Below are 17814 nucleotides of genomic sequence, written 5' to 3'. Positions count from 1 at the left end.
TGACATACTCACATCTTTCAATTCGTCATTTTGACGTTCGTGCGATGGTTAGAGGAGGAACTACTGACAATATTAGTCAGTGAACAAGTTTCGGAAAAAGACATTCGGTATTTCGGCCTTCCCTCTGTAACACACTTTTCTATGCCCTGATGGTAAAATGCAATAACTCCAATTCCAAACGAAACAGGTGCTGGGAGGTGTGAATATTACCAAACTAGTATCAGTTTAGTGAGCCATACTTGTAAAATGCTGATACATATTATTTACAGAAGCATGGAAAAACTGGAAATAGTTGACCTCGGGAAAGATCAGGTTGCGTTGCAGACAATTGTGGGAACATGACAGCAGTGACCCTATGACTTTACTTAAGGAAAGGCAAACCTAATTTTATGGCGTTTTTGTACTTCAGAAGTGTTGACTGGAATACTCTTCGAAATTATGGAGGCAGCAGCTGTAAAATACGGAGCGAACGGTTGTTTACAGCGTGTGCAGAACCCAGACAGCAGTTACAAGAGCTGAATAGCATGAAAGGGAAGCAGTGGTTGAGCAGGGAGTGAGACAAGGATACAGCCTCTCCTCTATGTTATCGAGTCTTTGCATTGGGCAGTCAGTAAAGAAATGTGGAGAAGGAGTTACAGTTCATGGAACAAAATTAAAATTTTTGCGGTTTGCCGTGGACTTGGAAGAGGAGTTGAATGGGATGGACAGTACAACAAAAACGATGGAATGTACCAGAATTAAATTAAGCGATGCTGAGGATATTAGATACGGAAATGAGACGCTAAAAGCAGTAGACGAGTCTTGCTTTTTACGCATAACTGACGGTGGACCGTGTAGAGGGAAAAAAATGGAGATTGGTAACGGCAGAAATAGTATTTCTGAAGAGAAATGTTTAAAATTCGAATATAAATTTAAGTTGAGAGGCACCCACATGCCTTGCTCATACTGTGCCATCAAGCAGTCAGGCCTGCAAGATGAGTGGTCTGCCAAGCGAGTGGATTCATTTTTTATCTATCAAGTAACATGAGCTCTAGTACTCACAATTAAGTTACAAATGATTCTCCTGTTTGAATATTAACCAATGGAAACGGATAACGCACATCTGACTATTAATCATTTATACAACTCTGACTGTTCACCACGCACTGGCAATACCACATTTTCTTTCTTATTTAACGGCTTTGATCAACACGTGGCCATCGCACTGAATATGAATGGCGCACACCTTATAAATCCTGGGTATCATGACAACATACTATTCGAAGGAAAATGCCACCAATCTTTTTCTTTTCACTATCTTATTAATTCCGATAAATTCTATAACCTAAACACACAAATTCTATCACCTACAACAATAGCACATGAGAAATTCCGCCCAGTGGGCGTGGCTTTACATTGGTGATTCTCTATCTTATGGTCTTGTAATTATTTAACACTACAGTGCACTTTCTGGATAGGATGGTGGATCCTTTATTATTTCTCACACTTCGACACTCACAACCATCATCACGAAACTTTCCTCCAGACTGAGCGGTACAAAAGGAGCATGCATAACCCACTACCTCTGAAACTACCTTGCTACTCTCCCATGCAAACCACACATACTTAAATTACATGACATACACCACACTGCAACATGGAATACAACACAAGGAATAGTCACAACATTAAAATCACTCACTTTCAGCTTTCCCACTTCAATTAGTATTTATCCCAGTTTCACACGACACTGCCCCACTTCGTAATTTTTCTTTCCTACTATGAACACTGGAGGATATATGCACGCCTTCCTGTGCAATGCAACCAAAGTGACGTTGCTGGATAGACGGCCGACTCACCTTGCTTCTCTCTGAGTATTATAGTTTGAATCAAGCGTCACACGGAAACATAACACGCAAAGTAATATTAAGAGCATATTCATCACACACGCGAGTCCTCCACTGATACCATGGACGAGTACTTCTCTCTATCCTTTGTCTCATACACAGATTGAGACTCACACAGTACTCACCACATGGAAGTACTCGTCTCTAATTTCAAGTCCTGCACACGCCATTTCTTAAATATTTCCAACTTACAGTACAAACGCAAGTAATTCAGCTTAACTTAAGCACTCGGAAGTATTTCAACTTGTTGCTACACCTGGTTTCATTGTGACCGTTGATCACTTCCGAAGATTACTACGATCCCCTTAATATTACCTGCCTGGCATTTAATTCTCCCCACAAAAGTTCCTGAAATAGAGAAATTATTATTCCAAACTACTCTTAAGTATTTCACATGCATACCATGTCTCCACTCTTTTATCTTTACGGAGCACACCTAAGACACGTCTTACCAACACAAGATCCAGCGCTAGAGTGCTTAAACATGGCCGTTATTCAGGTCCTCTCGCACCTCTGCCGAAGTGGGGGAGCACCTTGCTACTGTATTGGTTAGCCACATATCAGTCACTCAAAACTCCGGTATATTTCATCTCATTGGTTCCACCAAAGGTAGCCAAAGGATCGTCTCAAAGATGATCATATATTCACATTCACTATCTGCGGTTAGTGGACGACCATACATTCATTCATTTCACAGATCTCACCAAACTGGATGTAGGGATTTATTTTGTGGGAGTGCACATGTGATCAATTAAATAAATAGTCATTCTTTCCCACACTGGTATCCGGCTTCACTGTATTAATTGAAATTGAGTTGTTATTAGAAAAAATATGTTGTACTGACAAGAATAACGAACAATGGTGTACCTATTTTCAATGTCGGGCGGTACTGTACCCTTTCAAAGTATGAGCAAGTCTTTCCTTGAAGGTATTTGTAGTGTAGCGATGTATGGAAGTGAAACACGGATGATAAACAATTTAAACAAGAAGTGAATAGGCTTTGGATTGCAGTGCTACAGAAGAATGCTCAATATTTGATGAGTAGATAACGTAACTAATGAGGTACTGGATAGAAACGGCGAGGAAAGAAATTTGTGGCACAACCTGGCTAGATGAAGGCATGGTTGACAGGACACATTCTGAGACAAGGGCTCACCGATTTTGTATTGGAAATGCGGAAGGGAAAGGGGGGATGGGGTGTGGATAGATGGCTTCGACACATTATTGACTTAAAATGGGAGCAGAAGTTAATAGTGCCAGTGCTTCTGTGAAGTTGGTGGACGGAATTTGACTCAAAATTCAGACTGCTGCACACAGGACTCTCTGCACGCTGATTTGGTGCATAACCGAGACTTTAAGGATAGAGTGAAGAAGATGAGAGAATTAAATGAAATCTCGTCAATATTCGACCCATCTATAAAAGAAGTACATAGAAAGTAGCATAACTTGAAGACACAACCCCTTTGCCACCTGCATCCACTCGCTTGTTGTTTTAGGTGTCTAGAAAAAGACGATGTGTAATTATTATATGTTCTATTTACTTAGCTTGTCACTTTCCATTTTATGAGCATTAAAAAAAACATTTTTATAAGCATATCATTCTGTAAAATGCAGTTTATTTCAATAAAAATTTAATTTCATTGTTGTATTTTCGCCCGCATCTCGTGGTCGTGCGGTAGCGTTCTCGCTTCCCACGCCCGGGTTCCCGGGTTCGATTCCCGGCGGGGTCAGGGATTTTCTCTGCCTCGTGATGGCTGGGTGTTGTGTGCTGTCCTTAGGTTAGTTAGGTTTAAGTAGTTCTAAGTTCTAGGGGACTTATGACCACAGCAGTTGAGTCCCATAGTGCTCAGAGCCATTTGAACCATTTTTTTTTTGTGTGTTTTCACATACCTTCAAATAATTTTCCCTTTTCGAGACGTTAAAAATGGCTCTACATACATCGGGCACGATCAGAGAAATCGTGCTGACGGGAATATGAAAGAAATACATTAGGGGCTTGTATGAGTCTCCTACAAAGAAAAGATTTCTAAATTCAAACTTTTTTTGGTTGTATGTTTCACATAAATAAATGAAATGCCTATTTTATTCGTAGCTCACTGGTACCTATAAATCATAGAGTGATTAGCAAACGTTCCTTTGCTGAAATAGCAGTACCGAAGTTTGTGTCTCGTTTTGATATGACGGGCGCTATTAACATCAACAAATATTCCAGATCATATGAGGACATTCTGCAAAAGTTTTCAAAGGTATCCACGCTCTCGATACTAAGTTCTTGCAAAAGGTTATCACAGGCACCATTTTGCGATCTTCTCATTATCTACTCTCTAACCCCTATACTTCTCTTTTCCTTTTTCACGTTTTGCATTACAATTGCAAGAGCTGCAGTATATCCCACCCGCCTACTTGTCATTTTACACTTCGGCTGACACTCGTAGTGATACTGAAAGCATATGTAAACAGTATCAGCAAGTTGTTGACGCAAGTTTCTTGCCAAAGAACTTGCGGAAAAATATTGCTTAATTCTTGCGCTGCTGTGTAAACACGGATGCAAGCGGCTAGCAATAACTTGCAGCAATAACTTCTGCAAGCGACTTGCTAGTGTAAACCCAGCTTTACATGCATATTTACAGGCGTATTCAGTGGCGCTGTAAGATAGTTACCAGTTTTATGGCTTGCTTCGGAAATTGTTGTGTAACATTACAGTACAGTGATATTCGAGACTATTAATCCGTCACTTGTTGAATATTCTATTCTGGTAAAGTCAATTTTTAGTGTCGAGACACGTCCCTTCGACCCCAATACAACCGCTTGCGCTATGGAAGATCCGTACCTGATGGCTGTAAAGTCTCACAGGTCACACCAGTACTCGAGAAATGAAACAGGAGTAATGCGATGAATTACAGACGCATATCACTGGAGTCGATTTGCAGTAGTATTTTGGAACATACACCCTGTTCGAACATGAATTACTTCAACGGAAAGGATTTGTTGACACATACATTGAGCGTGGATTCGGAAAAGTTTTCTTTACTCGCACGAAGTAATGAGCGTTGCCGACAGAGGCTCTCAAATTGATTCCATGTTTATGAATTTCGAGAAGGTTCTTGACAGCGGCCCTCGTAAGGGACTTGTAATCAAACGGCGTGCCCAGGGAGTGTCTTCGCAGTTCTGGGACTGGATCCGTGATTTTCTGCCAGAGGTCACAGTTCGTAGTAACTCAAGGAAAGTCATCGAGATAAATAAGGGACGTGTTGGAGGCCCTCCGCTGATCCTGAGCTGCGTAAATAGTTGAGAACACAATCAGAGCAGCGATCTTAGACTGTGTGCAGATGGTGGGGAGACGATGACCCGTTGGTGCGGATAGTGGGAACTGATGGTGAAAAGAGTGACGTCATCCACAGAAGCGACTAAATTACTTAGAGTAAATCACACGAATCTAAAGACAGTAAATTCGCATAAATAGCTGGGAAGTTCAGTTAGGAGTAACTTTAATAGTACCGAACACATGCAGAATGTTGTGGAGAAGGCGAACCAAGGACTGCATTTTATTGGCGGAACACTTAGTGGAACTAAGAGCTAGACCGAAAGACTGCCTACACTACGCTTGTCCGCTCTCTCCTGGAGTTTTTGTGCGCTATAAGCGATGCTTACCGGATCTGATTAACTGAGGATATCGAAAAACTGTATTAACCCAAACTGTGGGAGAGAGTCGCGCGTATGATACGCGAGTTGGGGTGGCAATCATTAAAAAGAATGCGTTTTTCGTTGCGGCGAGATCTTTTCACGAAATTTGAGTCACCAACTTCGCCCTGCGAATGCGAAAACATTTTGCTAACTAGCACCTACATAGTGAGATTATTCGTAGTGTTAAAAATCTGTCGACGGTAACTCTTCATTTCTCCTATTATGTGTTCATTTTTCCAGGGTGCTATTGGGAAGTGGAACGGAAAAGAAACAGGCTGAATGTAGTCAGGTGAACCCTCTGCCAGGCTCTTAAGAGTGAATTGCACCACTCACGTAGATGTAGGAAATGTGACCTGGCATAAATTATATGATTGTTTCATCTGACGACTTTGCTGTATGTTACATGATGAAATACACGTAACTTTTTGATACGAAATATCCTTACTGGTGCCACAGTACACACACACTGGTCACGCCAAAATAAGATAAGCGCATGCATGCATGTATGTATGTTAGGTGTATCTTTGATGGACATCATCGTTGGAACTACTCGATAAGCTTATACTAGAAATTTCACCCATGTTGAGTGTACGGCAGCAGAGAAACGTCTCCAGTAGGACGTCCACAACGACTGAAACTAATCTAGCAGCGGTTTTAGTTATAGTGGGCAGTGTTGCGAATGTTCTGATTGCATAATAAATACTTACAGCTGTGGAATTAGGACACAGAACAGTTTTTCAGCGGAGCTGATAACTATTGTGTACCATTGTAAGCAGCCATTGCAGAGGACTCGAACGACGCTCGCAAACCTCTTTCCCTGCGGCAGCGGGACAACTGCCACACCCGCCTGCCCTGTACGTCGGCACACAAGAGAGCCGGGTGCGGCCCGCGTGTTTGCCGCTGTGGCTGCCGCGTAGTCTTCAGGATGTCGACGTGGAGCGCCGATACGGGCCATGAAAGGACTCCGGACGGACGGCGCTGCAGACTCGTTGTTCTAATCTGCCCGTCGACCTTCATTGGGAACGGGAGTGGCCAGAGTTTCCTCAGTCGCCTGGTGCCAGCGACCTGCGGTGAACGGCTGCTGCGACGGGAGCGAGTTCTGCCGCACAGCCCCTGTGGAACACTGCGGGTACCTCACGCGGTCCACATGCCTCTCCACCGGTGTGCGTTTTCAGATGAATCTGTATTCCGCAACCACTCCACGCCTGCCATCTCGGCGTTAGTGCGAACACTGAAAGGAGCCATCTTACGATCTTCCACTGTCAAATAACTTGGAAAATACTCTAAACTATTAATTCGTTTTCAGAGATCCATACTTAGCGAATTATCGCGTGTAGAAATACGATGGATGCGTGAACGTAACCGTAAGCTGACTCAAGCTCGCATTTTTCACTAAACGAGTGCTCTAAGAGTGCCCTTGTGGTGACTCGAAACTCACGCAAGCTGTGGCCAAGATCGTTGCGTACCTCACGCAGCAGCACGCTGCCAGTGGCCAGCACACAAGCACTGCCGCCTTGTCTGGGCTGTTCCCGTGTTCTCGGCAGTGGCGCCACGTGCACACGGCCCTCAGTGAACCCCCTAAGGAAAAAGTCACAAGGCGTTACGCCAGGCGACCCGGAGGTCCAACATCATCTTCCACCCCTACGGCCAGTCCAGCGATGCGAAAGTTCGTCGTTTAGGTAGCGACAGACACCGATGCTCCCATAAGGGGTGGCTTCTCTCGTTGGAACATGAAATTCCTGAATCCGGACTCAGTTGTGGAAACAACTACAACTGCAACATACGGAAGTAAGAGGCACTCGCCATAGTTCTTATACAGAATGAAAACGGCGCATTCAGATCCGTCTGTGACGCTGCACAGGAAACATTAACCCTCGGCGGACGTCGTTCAAGAGAGGCTGTTTCATGAGGAATTTCAGTACGCCACACTCTTACATTGCGGAGATAAACTTTTCCAGATAAGTGTTAATTGCTCCGTTGCCGAATATCAGCATGGGGGCAAAATGCCCATCCCCAACTGTGGCGCAGATCTGAAGGCGCCGGCCGTAACATTCAGCTTTTACTTGTTGTGCGAGATGCAGACGGTGTGGTCCCAAGTGTTGCCGCCGACGCACGGTCTCCCACACACTTTGCTGCCGTATTTAGAGTTCCCGGCTTGCGCCTGCTGTTGACGTTTTTGGATTGCGTACAAAAATCTCGTTCACACCGCCCCCCCCCCCCCCCCCCCCCGTCAACGGCTGCAGCTGCCGCATTTGGTCAGATACCTCGCATCTCCCAACACGCGAACAGTCTCCCGTTTCCTTGTCGGCATTTTGGCAAGGCGCTGAATTATTAATGCCATCCAATCATATTTGTACACGTAATACTTCGGAAAATTTATAATTCGGGAAACGAGTCATTCATTTACGGTATATCTGTATTCCGCCTTCCATCTATCGTCCTTTGTTTCTACGCCGGTAACGCCACTGAGCGAATCAACTGGTGATTTCGATCCGCTTGCTGGTACTATGTAAGGCCAAGAATTATTTTGATTTTTACTCAGATCTCTTGACAAAATTGTATTTACGAATTCTTTCAATGATGTAGATAATTTCAGAACACACAATCTGCCTTCAAGGATACCCGTGACAATGTTTACAATCAAAGTACTTCTGTGTCTCTGTAATTAATCACTGCAGTGCCTGATACTTAATTCACAGAATGTACTACCACTTCGGTAGTTCCTGACCACACTGTGCTTAACACTCAATGCACTACTTTAGTATCAGTACATAGACTGTGTACGTTACTGCCGGGAATCTTCCCGTAGGCAATCAACGATTACGTACGTACACTGTGAGTATATGCTTACGTTTATCGGACCCATATTACTCCTTTGTGGTACACAATTTAATTATGTGCGTACATGCAACCTGCGCAATTTCGCGTCTCACTAACGTGTCCATATACAAAGATCCAGGTAGCGTTAAGAGGTTGGGTGCAAGTCTTTGAATTCCAAAATTAGATCTAGAACTACATTCTGCGCAGACTCGAGTATGAAAAACCACTGCACCAATGGCTTCATTCTTCTTGCAAAATAATGCTGAGGGATTTATATACCAGTGTTTTGTAACACGTAAATACCTCGCGGATGGTGAGCTATCAGTGTTGGTATTCAATAACTCGTAATTGACGTCTTACCGACCAATAGTCCACTTACAGTATCATTGAAGTGTGGTTCCTTTCCTTGCGTAATATTCCGATTAAAAGCTTCGAAATGCCACAGTTGGTGATGTGACGCTCTTTTAGGGGCAGTTGGACCGTCATTATATCGCTGGCTTGTACAGATAATGTAACTAATTTTCGTTACCACTCACGAATGATTCAGTCACTCGTTTGTTTACGGTTAGAAATGCTGAATAGTTAGTCAAATATCGTGATATCAGATATTGTTCTACTGACAGTTCAATAAAATATTCCCTCGACCTTGATGCCTTCTTTCTTTTGTCTTGTACATTTTTCCAACTCCAAGCCAACAAGTTATTTGCCAACTCAGAAGTGCAATTTTAGTTTACGTATTTATCAGTTTCAAACAGCTGTTTCTTTTTCTTTTCCTATTAAGAAAATTAGTATTGCATATTTCTTTATACCTGTTGGCTGTACAGATTATTTGCTCTTTTTATTTACATAAAAAATATGCAAGCGATCATTTCCACCTAGATAGACGTAAAACATGCAAGTTGTATTTGTGGACGGTTACTCTCTAACGCGGCTGAAAGAGAATTACTATCGTCTTTGTAATCTCTGTTTCCTAGGTGTCTTTAAAAATGTTAATTTAAGTTTTTTCTATTGGACTCGAGATTAATGAGGGAAAAATTGTGTTTACTTGAAATGAAGATGAGGGAGGTGATTTTTAATTTTTATTAATGAAATCTTCATTTGATGTTTATTATCTTTATAGCAGTTTATCGTCGGCCGAGAACGAGTGGCAGCAAAGCTAAACACTCGAACCAACAACGATAGTGAATAATAATGAAGAATGCAAAAATAATTCCCAGGCCCGTGCTGTGTGGCCGCGGTCCAGCAGATACCGCCACGTTCTGACACACCACGGCGGGGCGCGGATTCCTGAGCAGGAAAGCAACTGCCGGGAGAGAACCCACGACCCCTTACGTCGGTCCAGTAGTCAGGACTCAGTAGAGGACACGGCAGTCAAATACTGTCTCAACACGAGCAGACGTCACTGGGAAGGTCTTGAAAAAAGTGTAGTAATTGGTGTGGTAGGGTGTGTTCTCACAGTATGAGATGCAATACCTAGTCTTTACATGACGAATAGGACAGTGTTTCCAGTTGATGCAAAAGTTTATGAACGTGGCTTTTCTGGAACGAAATTTTTCAGACAGGACTATACAAAACTACTACGGCTTTAACACTTTCGTGTGGTGACCTACATTGTTGACCGTACTGCAGTTACACTGAAGTGGCAGAAATTAAACTTGGTGTTTGACGCTAGACTGAGACTCAGCTTGTGGAGATGGCGTTTTGGTATAACGATATTCTTGCGTTGTTGTTTTGTAAGAAATTGCGCAGGTATATTAAGTGTTTGGTGGATTTTTTTCTTTGGACCTAAGTTTCGATATAAAGGCAGTAAATGCGGCACCAAAGCGCCGATAGTGTAAAACCGGATACAGCAATTGCCTGAGCCAATGACGGCACAGGTAACGCCCTCTTATTACAAACTTTGTTAAATAAGCTGTGCGGAAATGACGGTTACTGCAGACACTGCTGCCACAAAATAACCGTTGCGGCCGCCGCACTTGGCCCACCACAAGGGAGCAGACAGAAAAATTTAAGCACTTGCATGGATACCAGAGCAGTACACAGTCAACTGAATCGCTAAAATGAATGGCCAGATCATACGAATTAATTACGCTATGTGCTGCATTCTGCGCAAGACTGTAATCAAAATAACTGTGGGAAATGCAAGCGGCGACCATTTAGAGTTAAAAGGACTTGTAATGCCGGAAGTGCATGTAATGTGTTTAAGGATACACTCTGAGTCTATGAATTGCTGTAGCCTTGACGATCGTATCCGATTTACACATACGGCGCTGTGTAGGTAATTTCTGTATCGACCAAAAAGGGGGGTGGACTGTTAGAGCATGGTTTGCATTAAATTGCAAAGTAGGGCCTCGAGGTATTAAAGTAGGCGCTTACGATCTCAGTCTCGTGAGTGAGCGAGGCTGAGCGGTTGTAGAGTCAAGCGGCGGACGGAATTTTTTATTCGGAATGCGGCGTTCTGCGGCAGGAAGCGTTGCGTGTGCTCGCTTCTCGGAAAAAAGAAATAAAAAGCTGCACGAGGCGCGAAGGCCACGGCTGGCGGCGGTAGAGGAGGGGGGAAGGGGGGTCACGTGACGCCGCCCCGCCAGTTCTGGAACAGTCGCTGGAGAGGCGGCGCTCGGCTGATGGACGGCGGCCCAGTTCTGACGGCGCAGCCGGGCTTCCAGCAGCTTTCCTGCCGCTCGGCGACAACACCAGAGGAAGGTGAGGCGGGCAGCTGGGCGGCTGGGGTCCGCTGGATTACTCGGAAGCGGCGGGTGTTGTTCTGCACGCTTTTCTCTCGTCTGTCGCGTGATTCGCGACAGAGCAACGTCAAGAAACTCCTCCCGTGTCTTACCTTAAAAAATTAGGGTCGGTTCGACTGGTGAATAGTGTGCTACATTAGCGTGTCGAGTGTTTAGTATTTTATTACTCGTTATCGCCTCGTTACAGTCGTTTAATCGCAGATAACTTGAGCGAGAATAACGCGAAACGAACGGAAAACAGCGCCACAATCAGTTGGGCGGTGTTTCGATGTGCCCGTGTAGATTCCTACAGAATTCTCGTGCCACATTGTCGGAAACGGAACCGACGCGTTCCTGATTACGTCACTGCAAAGAAACAACCAGTGTTCGTAGAACGCAAGTATGCGAAAATCATCGAAGTCATCACTTGGGACGGAGTGAGTTTCAGTGCGACACCGCGCCCTACGCCTTTGCCTCCTGTCCAGCAGCCGTGGCTACCTGGAACGCTGGACCTCTAGTCCCCCCCCCCCCCCCCCCCCCCCCAGCCATGGGCGATTCCAGGTTGCAATTTTTTTTTTCCGTATTTCGGTTACTTCGGCCGACTTTAAACGTCAAAAATGTGGTAATGTACTGATTAAGAGGTATAATCTGCCACGCAGTAAGAAAAGTATCACGTAATCATCTTGTGGTGCAGCTCTTCTTGTTGTCTCCATGCTTGCTAAGAAATTGGGATGAGAAGTTCCGCCTTATGCAAGACACCTTTTTTCTTTGTTTCACCCATACATGTTTCAGCACTTTTGTGCTTTAGTCAGTGGGTTCTATTTCTATTTTTAACTGTAAATTTGTTCTTAACATATTAATATTTGTGTCGTTTACAGCATTATGTAAAAGTTGCATTTATAACTTAATTGGCGAAAAGTGGGTGTAATCATGAGTAACATACGTTACATGATATTATTGTCCACTTATTTTGGCAGCTGTTCTGCTACACAATATACAACTTGTCATCTGCAAACAGCAAAACGTAATTTATTTTTTGTTTGTTATGCATTTACGAACGGAAATAAGACTGTATCACGTTTTCTTTCCGTAACTTACAGTTTTGAAGTTCTGGTACGCTTCCCAGTATTGTTGGCGAAGTAAATAGGCTTACTTATGTGCCTGTGTTCGCGTGGCAATGCAGTTTGTCAAAACATGGGCGGAGTTTTCGCTGCCATTACGTGTTGTTGTGGCTGTGTGGCGTTCATTTGTTTCGTAGCGTGTTCTGCTGGGTGAGGCGCGCGAGCTTCAATTACATTTGGCGTTAGGCTGCGTTCACACTGCCGGCCGGGCCGAGCCGAGCCTGGCCGGGCCGCCGCCCGCTTCGATATCAAACACATGGTTTTGAATTGCGGTGTTCACACTGGCGGCCGGGCCGCGCCGACACGGCGTGAGCCTCCCGGAGCCGAGCCGACGACATTCCGAGTGTTTAATATTGCCGGCGCGAGCCGACCGCAGGCGCTAGCCTGTGGAGCAGCACTACAGCTTCTGCAGTACACGCATCACACGTCTCCCTGCTGCTTTCATCACAAGTGTGACTGCACACGTCTTTTATTTTAAGATGTTACCTCACATTTCACAATCAGTGAGGAAAAATTACGTTTATTATAATGATACATGCGAAATTACTTTTATTTCATTTATTTAATCTACATGCATTTACAACAATAGCTTGCCAGCGTTCGCGGCATTGCCGCCACTGAATAGTTCGCATTTACTTGTAAACGGAGGCAGATATGAGTGTCACTGAGGGACGGAAATGTGTCCCTACCAGATGACAATGTATTGTAAAGTCATGTTGTGGCACGTTACTATAAGCTGTTGTCTGTGACATCTTTTTGCGATGTTCTTACTTCAATGGATGCAGAATAACATATACATGACATTAACTTGTGTCCATCAATTTGGTATCAGAATTTCGGCTAGTATGACAGTAATGATGCAGTTTCCAGATTATGGAACGAAGTAACCAAGGAGTGTGTTTCAGATAGTACGCACAAATATAAATTATTTTCCTTTATAATTCTATTTGTTTTATTTACAGTGAAATGAGATACAAAAAAATACAGTAAATAGCAAAGTAATTTCAATTCCAAAATTTATTTGAGAGGTTTTTTAATTATTTTAAGTTGCATTTTTAACGAAATATTCAACAAAAGTGTTCCTGACAGTTTTCGAACGTAATGTGGAATTTCTGTTGAATGTGGCACCAGCTGTCTGCATATCAGCATTGTTACAAAACTTTTCAGCTTCAACATTGCATCCTTCTCTGTCAATGACAATATTATTAACTAGACAAATGCAATTGACTATGTGATCAGCTACGTCAACGGATGTTTCAATTTCCTTCCTCAGTAGTCTTCATTTATTGGTCATTATACCAAATGCACATTCAACAACTTTTCTTGCTCTGGAATGCATATCATTGTATAGAATCTTCTCGTTGTCCAAATTTCTGCGAGGAAAAGGTCTCATCAAATTCTCTAATAAGGGGTAAGCTTCATCTCCCAAAATAACGTACGGTAGTTCCTGACACATTCCTTCAAGTCTTGTTGGTGGCGGTAATAACAGCTCCCCATTTGTAAGTTTCTTATATAACATACTTTCTTTAAACACGCCTGCATCAGACTGTTTACCGTAGGCACCAACATCCACAGCTATAAATTTGTAATTTGCATCAGCAACTGCTTGGAGTACAATCGAATAATACTGTTTGTAATTGTAAAACATGCTGCCAGAAAGTTTAGGACATTGGACACGTATGTGCTTCCCGTCTATACATCCAACACAGTTTGGAAATCCCCATCTCGTATGCATTTCACTGGCAATTTCTTTAAATAGAGAAACAGTTGGCGTTGGTAAATGAATGGGGGCAAGTGACTCCCATATGGCCATACAAACGTCTTTCACCAACACTGATACGGTGGACACTCCTAATCGGAATGACGATGCTAGTGCATGAAAGGAGATGCCAGTGGACAGATACCTGAGAAAAAAAATCGTAAAATGTGTTACTCAAGTGTGGTGTTGGGCGAAGTTTTTACAGTTTTCTTTGCACAGTAGATATTTACTTAGTCCATGTCATTTCATAGTTATACAACAATAAATAATTAAAGAGACATTTTCTTGCATCCTTCTATATTCTTTCAATTAAAATAATGAAATCGAAATGCAAAGACCTGAGAGACAGTTACAGAGAATAACTTGTATAACTTGGCAAAATAAGGTCATGTGATCCAGGGAATAGTATATTAAAATGCAATTCCACTCGGGCTTTGTTCTGTCATATGATTTTCCTAAGTTCCAAGAGCTATGCACAGTTCCTTACCAGTGGAAATAGAACCACTGAGTCAAAGGGCATATCAGTCTGTCTATCTTACAAGGTAATGAAAAGAATTCTGTGAGGTCATCAGTGGCTCCACATGATGAACCATCACCACTGCCAAGCGCTGCATCATGAAGAAAAACGAAGAAAAAGTTGGAAAATTCTGAAGGAGTGTATCTGCGATTCTTCGTTGAAGGCACAGCAAGACATTACCCAAAATGACGAAGCTAATTACTTACTGATGATTCTCAGGAGTCCCATAAACTCTCTTCCCCTCAGAGGTAAGCGTTTGTGAAATTTAAAATACAAAAGCATGACTACAATTAATTGGAGGTAGTGAATGCTGCACAAAGTTCTACTGCAAACCAAAAAGTGTGTACTAACGAATCTTACCCTATCGTTATACACAATTTTTCTTCTGCTGTTATACTTCTGCGAAAATTTGTGTTCTGTTTCGAAATTTTGTCTTGAATGTTCTGCAGCACATACTGAAATGTATTATGATTCATTCTGTAATATGAATAAAATTTTTCAGGATAGTTTTTAAATTCTTCGTGGAAAGAAATAAACTCTCCTAAATGTCTGTCGCTATTTATGGGATGAATCCATAACCTCCTAGTTCTTCTGTACTTCAAAACTCGACGAGTAACTGCAGAGTCAAAACAATACCAATAAAAGAGTGAAGACATTGTTCTACACGACAGCACACACTAGCCAAAGGCGAGCAACTGTTGACTGCAGCTGCGTTTTCTAGTGACTTGCTTGTCAGCTGTCGAAGGGTGGGGATTTTTTTTAATTTATTTATTTGGCCTTCGGCAACTAGCAGCCATTTAGCCAAAGAGTAGGGATTACCTTGACGGTGCAGCGCAGCCCGCCAAGGAAGGAAAAAAATAATGAAGAACAATGAAAGGCACGTCTGTGTCGATCTACAGTAGTTTCATTAACTCTCCATTATACAGAATTGCGCTTCAGTTTCTGCAGTAAACGTATCACAAATCTCCAGTTTGTTTTTGTGATTAGTTTTACACCACTGATCACTAGTAATTAGTTTTTTTTTCTGTCCTGCATTATATGACTACATTAAACCAAGCTGTAACCGCTCGAACTCCGTGGCTTGCGGACGCGGCACTGACGCCACTGAATATCTCGCATTACTTGTGACCAGAGACAGATATCAGTGTCATTATCATTTCAAAAACTTTTTGGTACTTTTAGCTACATTTCATACGCAACAATGTATGGTCTAAAACGGATCTAACAGTAAGCTGCCCGCTACATAACATTTTCACTACAAGATCTGTAAATCAAGTGCACAACGTTGACAAATAGCATCATTTAACAATGACTGTTAAGAAATACGAAAAGATAAATGATTCAATACGAAGCTAAGATGTTACACTAGCACGTGTACAAAAATCAGATTTTTTAGCCGCATAATTTCTTCAAAATCGGCTGGGAAGCGTTACGAAACTAAGAAATCACGCGAAACGAAAAGTAGACTTTTTCTTTTTTCACGACGTAAGTAACGCTTTTAAGAAAAAAATGAGTTCATAAAACGATGTGGCGCAGTCTTATATACCTCTAAGAATTTTTAGAACATGAAAATCGGAGAAGTGGATTTTCCCCCATTCCGCCGACCCGGCTCGGCGCGGCGCGCAGTGTGAATGCCCTACACGTCGGCCTGAGCTGGCTAGGCACGAGCCGAGACAGTACGCGTCAGCCCGGCCCGGCCCGGCCGGCAGTGTGAACGCAGCCTTAGTGGTGTGTGTGTGTGTGTGTGTGTGTGTGTGTGTGTGTGTGTGTGATGAGTACTGGGGCAGAGAGAGAGAGAGAGAGAGAGAGAGATAGAGAGATAGAGATAGAGAGAGAGAGATAGAGAGAGAGAGGATATTTTGTGTGTGTGTGTGTGTGTGTTATTTGTATAGTTCTTCTATTGTAGCGAAGAGGGTTTTGTTGCACAGTGATGTGTATTCATTGAGTACTTTCTTTCCTTGGGCTATTGATTTTTGGATGTGGTAGTTTTCATCTATAGTTAATTTTTGGTATAGGCTGCTGCTAGATTTTAGGATGTGAAGGTCAGTTGTTGGGTGGTGGTTGTGTGCTACCAGGTGGTCTGCAAATGTTGAGTGTGTGCTATTGCTTTTCAGTGCTCTGAGGTGTTCATTATATCTGGTTCTGAAGGTCCTGCATGTTTGGCCCACATATACAGATTGACAACAGTTGCAACTAAGTTGTCAGAGTTGGTGGTCTTTCTTCCGAGTCTGCTCTGTATTGTGTTGTTGGTTCTGTACGCTGTGTTCTTGTTTCTTTAGTATCTTACCCACCCTGTGTGTGGCCTTGTTGTTGTAAGTCATTATGTGCCATTTGTTGCTTACTGTCTGCTGATTTGTTGTGTGATGAGTTGTCTTTGTATGCATGTGTGTGTGTGTGTTTGATGGTTATGTGCTGTTTGTTTTTGTATTTTCTGGTTTATTTTGTCTACTCTCTTTGCGTCATATTGATTCGCCTTTGCAATTTGCTTTATTGTGTTCAGTTTTTGTGTGTAGTCATGCTTGTTTGTGGGTATTTTGTTCAGCCTGTGAAGCAAATATCTGAAGCTGGCCTCTTTGTGAGATATGGGGTGATTGGATTGGTTATGAATAATGGTGCTGGTGGGTGTGGGTTTTCTGTAGATTGTCAATTCATGTTTGTTGTTTCTCTTGTGTATAGTGAGATCTAAGAAATGAAGTTTTTCATCTGTTTGTGTTTCTATGGTGAATTGTATTTGTGGGTGGATGGAGTCTGTTATCATGAAGTTCTTTTATGCGAGACAGTGGTTCATCTATTAAGCAAATTAAGTCATCTATGTATCTGTACCAATATATTATTTTGTACTGTTTTGGTATTACTATTTTGTCAAAGATTTGTTATTCCATCTGATTGAGGAAAATGTCAGCTAGGAGGCCACTGATTGGGGATCCTATGGGTAGTCCATCTTGTTGAGAGTAAAATCTGTTGTTGAATGTGAAGTAGTTTTGTTCTATGATGAGCCTGAGTATGGCTAATATTTCTTGTATATTTGTTGTGGGTATGTTTCCTTGCAGTTGGAGGTTTCTTTCTATTATGTTGATGGTTTCTTCTGTTGGGATGTGTGTGTACATTGACATTATATCAAATGAAACCAATGTTGCCGTGTTTGGTATGTTTTCATTTCTAACTTTTTCTAAGACTTCTGTTGTCAGTATATTTGTATATTGTCTGTAGCAGAGTGTGTGTGTGTTTGGCTAAGTGGTATTTTGGGGCTTTGGTTTAGTTTATTAATAGACATATGGGTATTCCGGGTTTGTGAACTTTAGGC

At 42.6% G+C, this 17814-nt stretch overlaps 1 protein-coding gene across 1 annotated transcript in view; it reads left to right on the top strand.

The window, feature by feature from the left end:
* The first annotated feature begins 10994 nt into the window (after positions 1–10994).
* The window catches only part of LOC126159969 (uncharacterized), an 80527-nt gene continuing 73707 nt past the window's right edge, over positions 10995–17814 (top strand). Inside the window, exon 1 of the mRNA XM_049916776.1 lies at positions 10995–11093. Coding sequence (XP_049772733.1) covers positions 11015–11093 — 79 coding nt within the window. The 5' untranslated portion in view covers positions 10995–11014. The remainder of the gene's footprint in view (positions 11094–17814) is intronic.

The sequence above is a fragment of the Schistocerca cancellata genome, unplaced genomic scaffold (assembly GCF_023864275.1).
Source record: "Schistocerca cancellata isolate TAMUIC-IGC-003103 unplaced genomic scaffold, iqSchCanc2.1 HiC_scaffold_1150, whole genome shotgun sequence".
NCBI lineage: Eukaryota > Metazoa > Arthropoda > Insecta > Orthoptera > Acrididae > Schistocerca > Schistocerca cancellata.
Note: the sequence above shows the minus strand (reverse complement) of the source record. Positions and strands in the feature narration are given on the sequence as shown.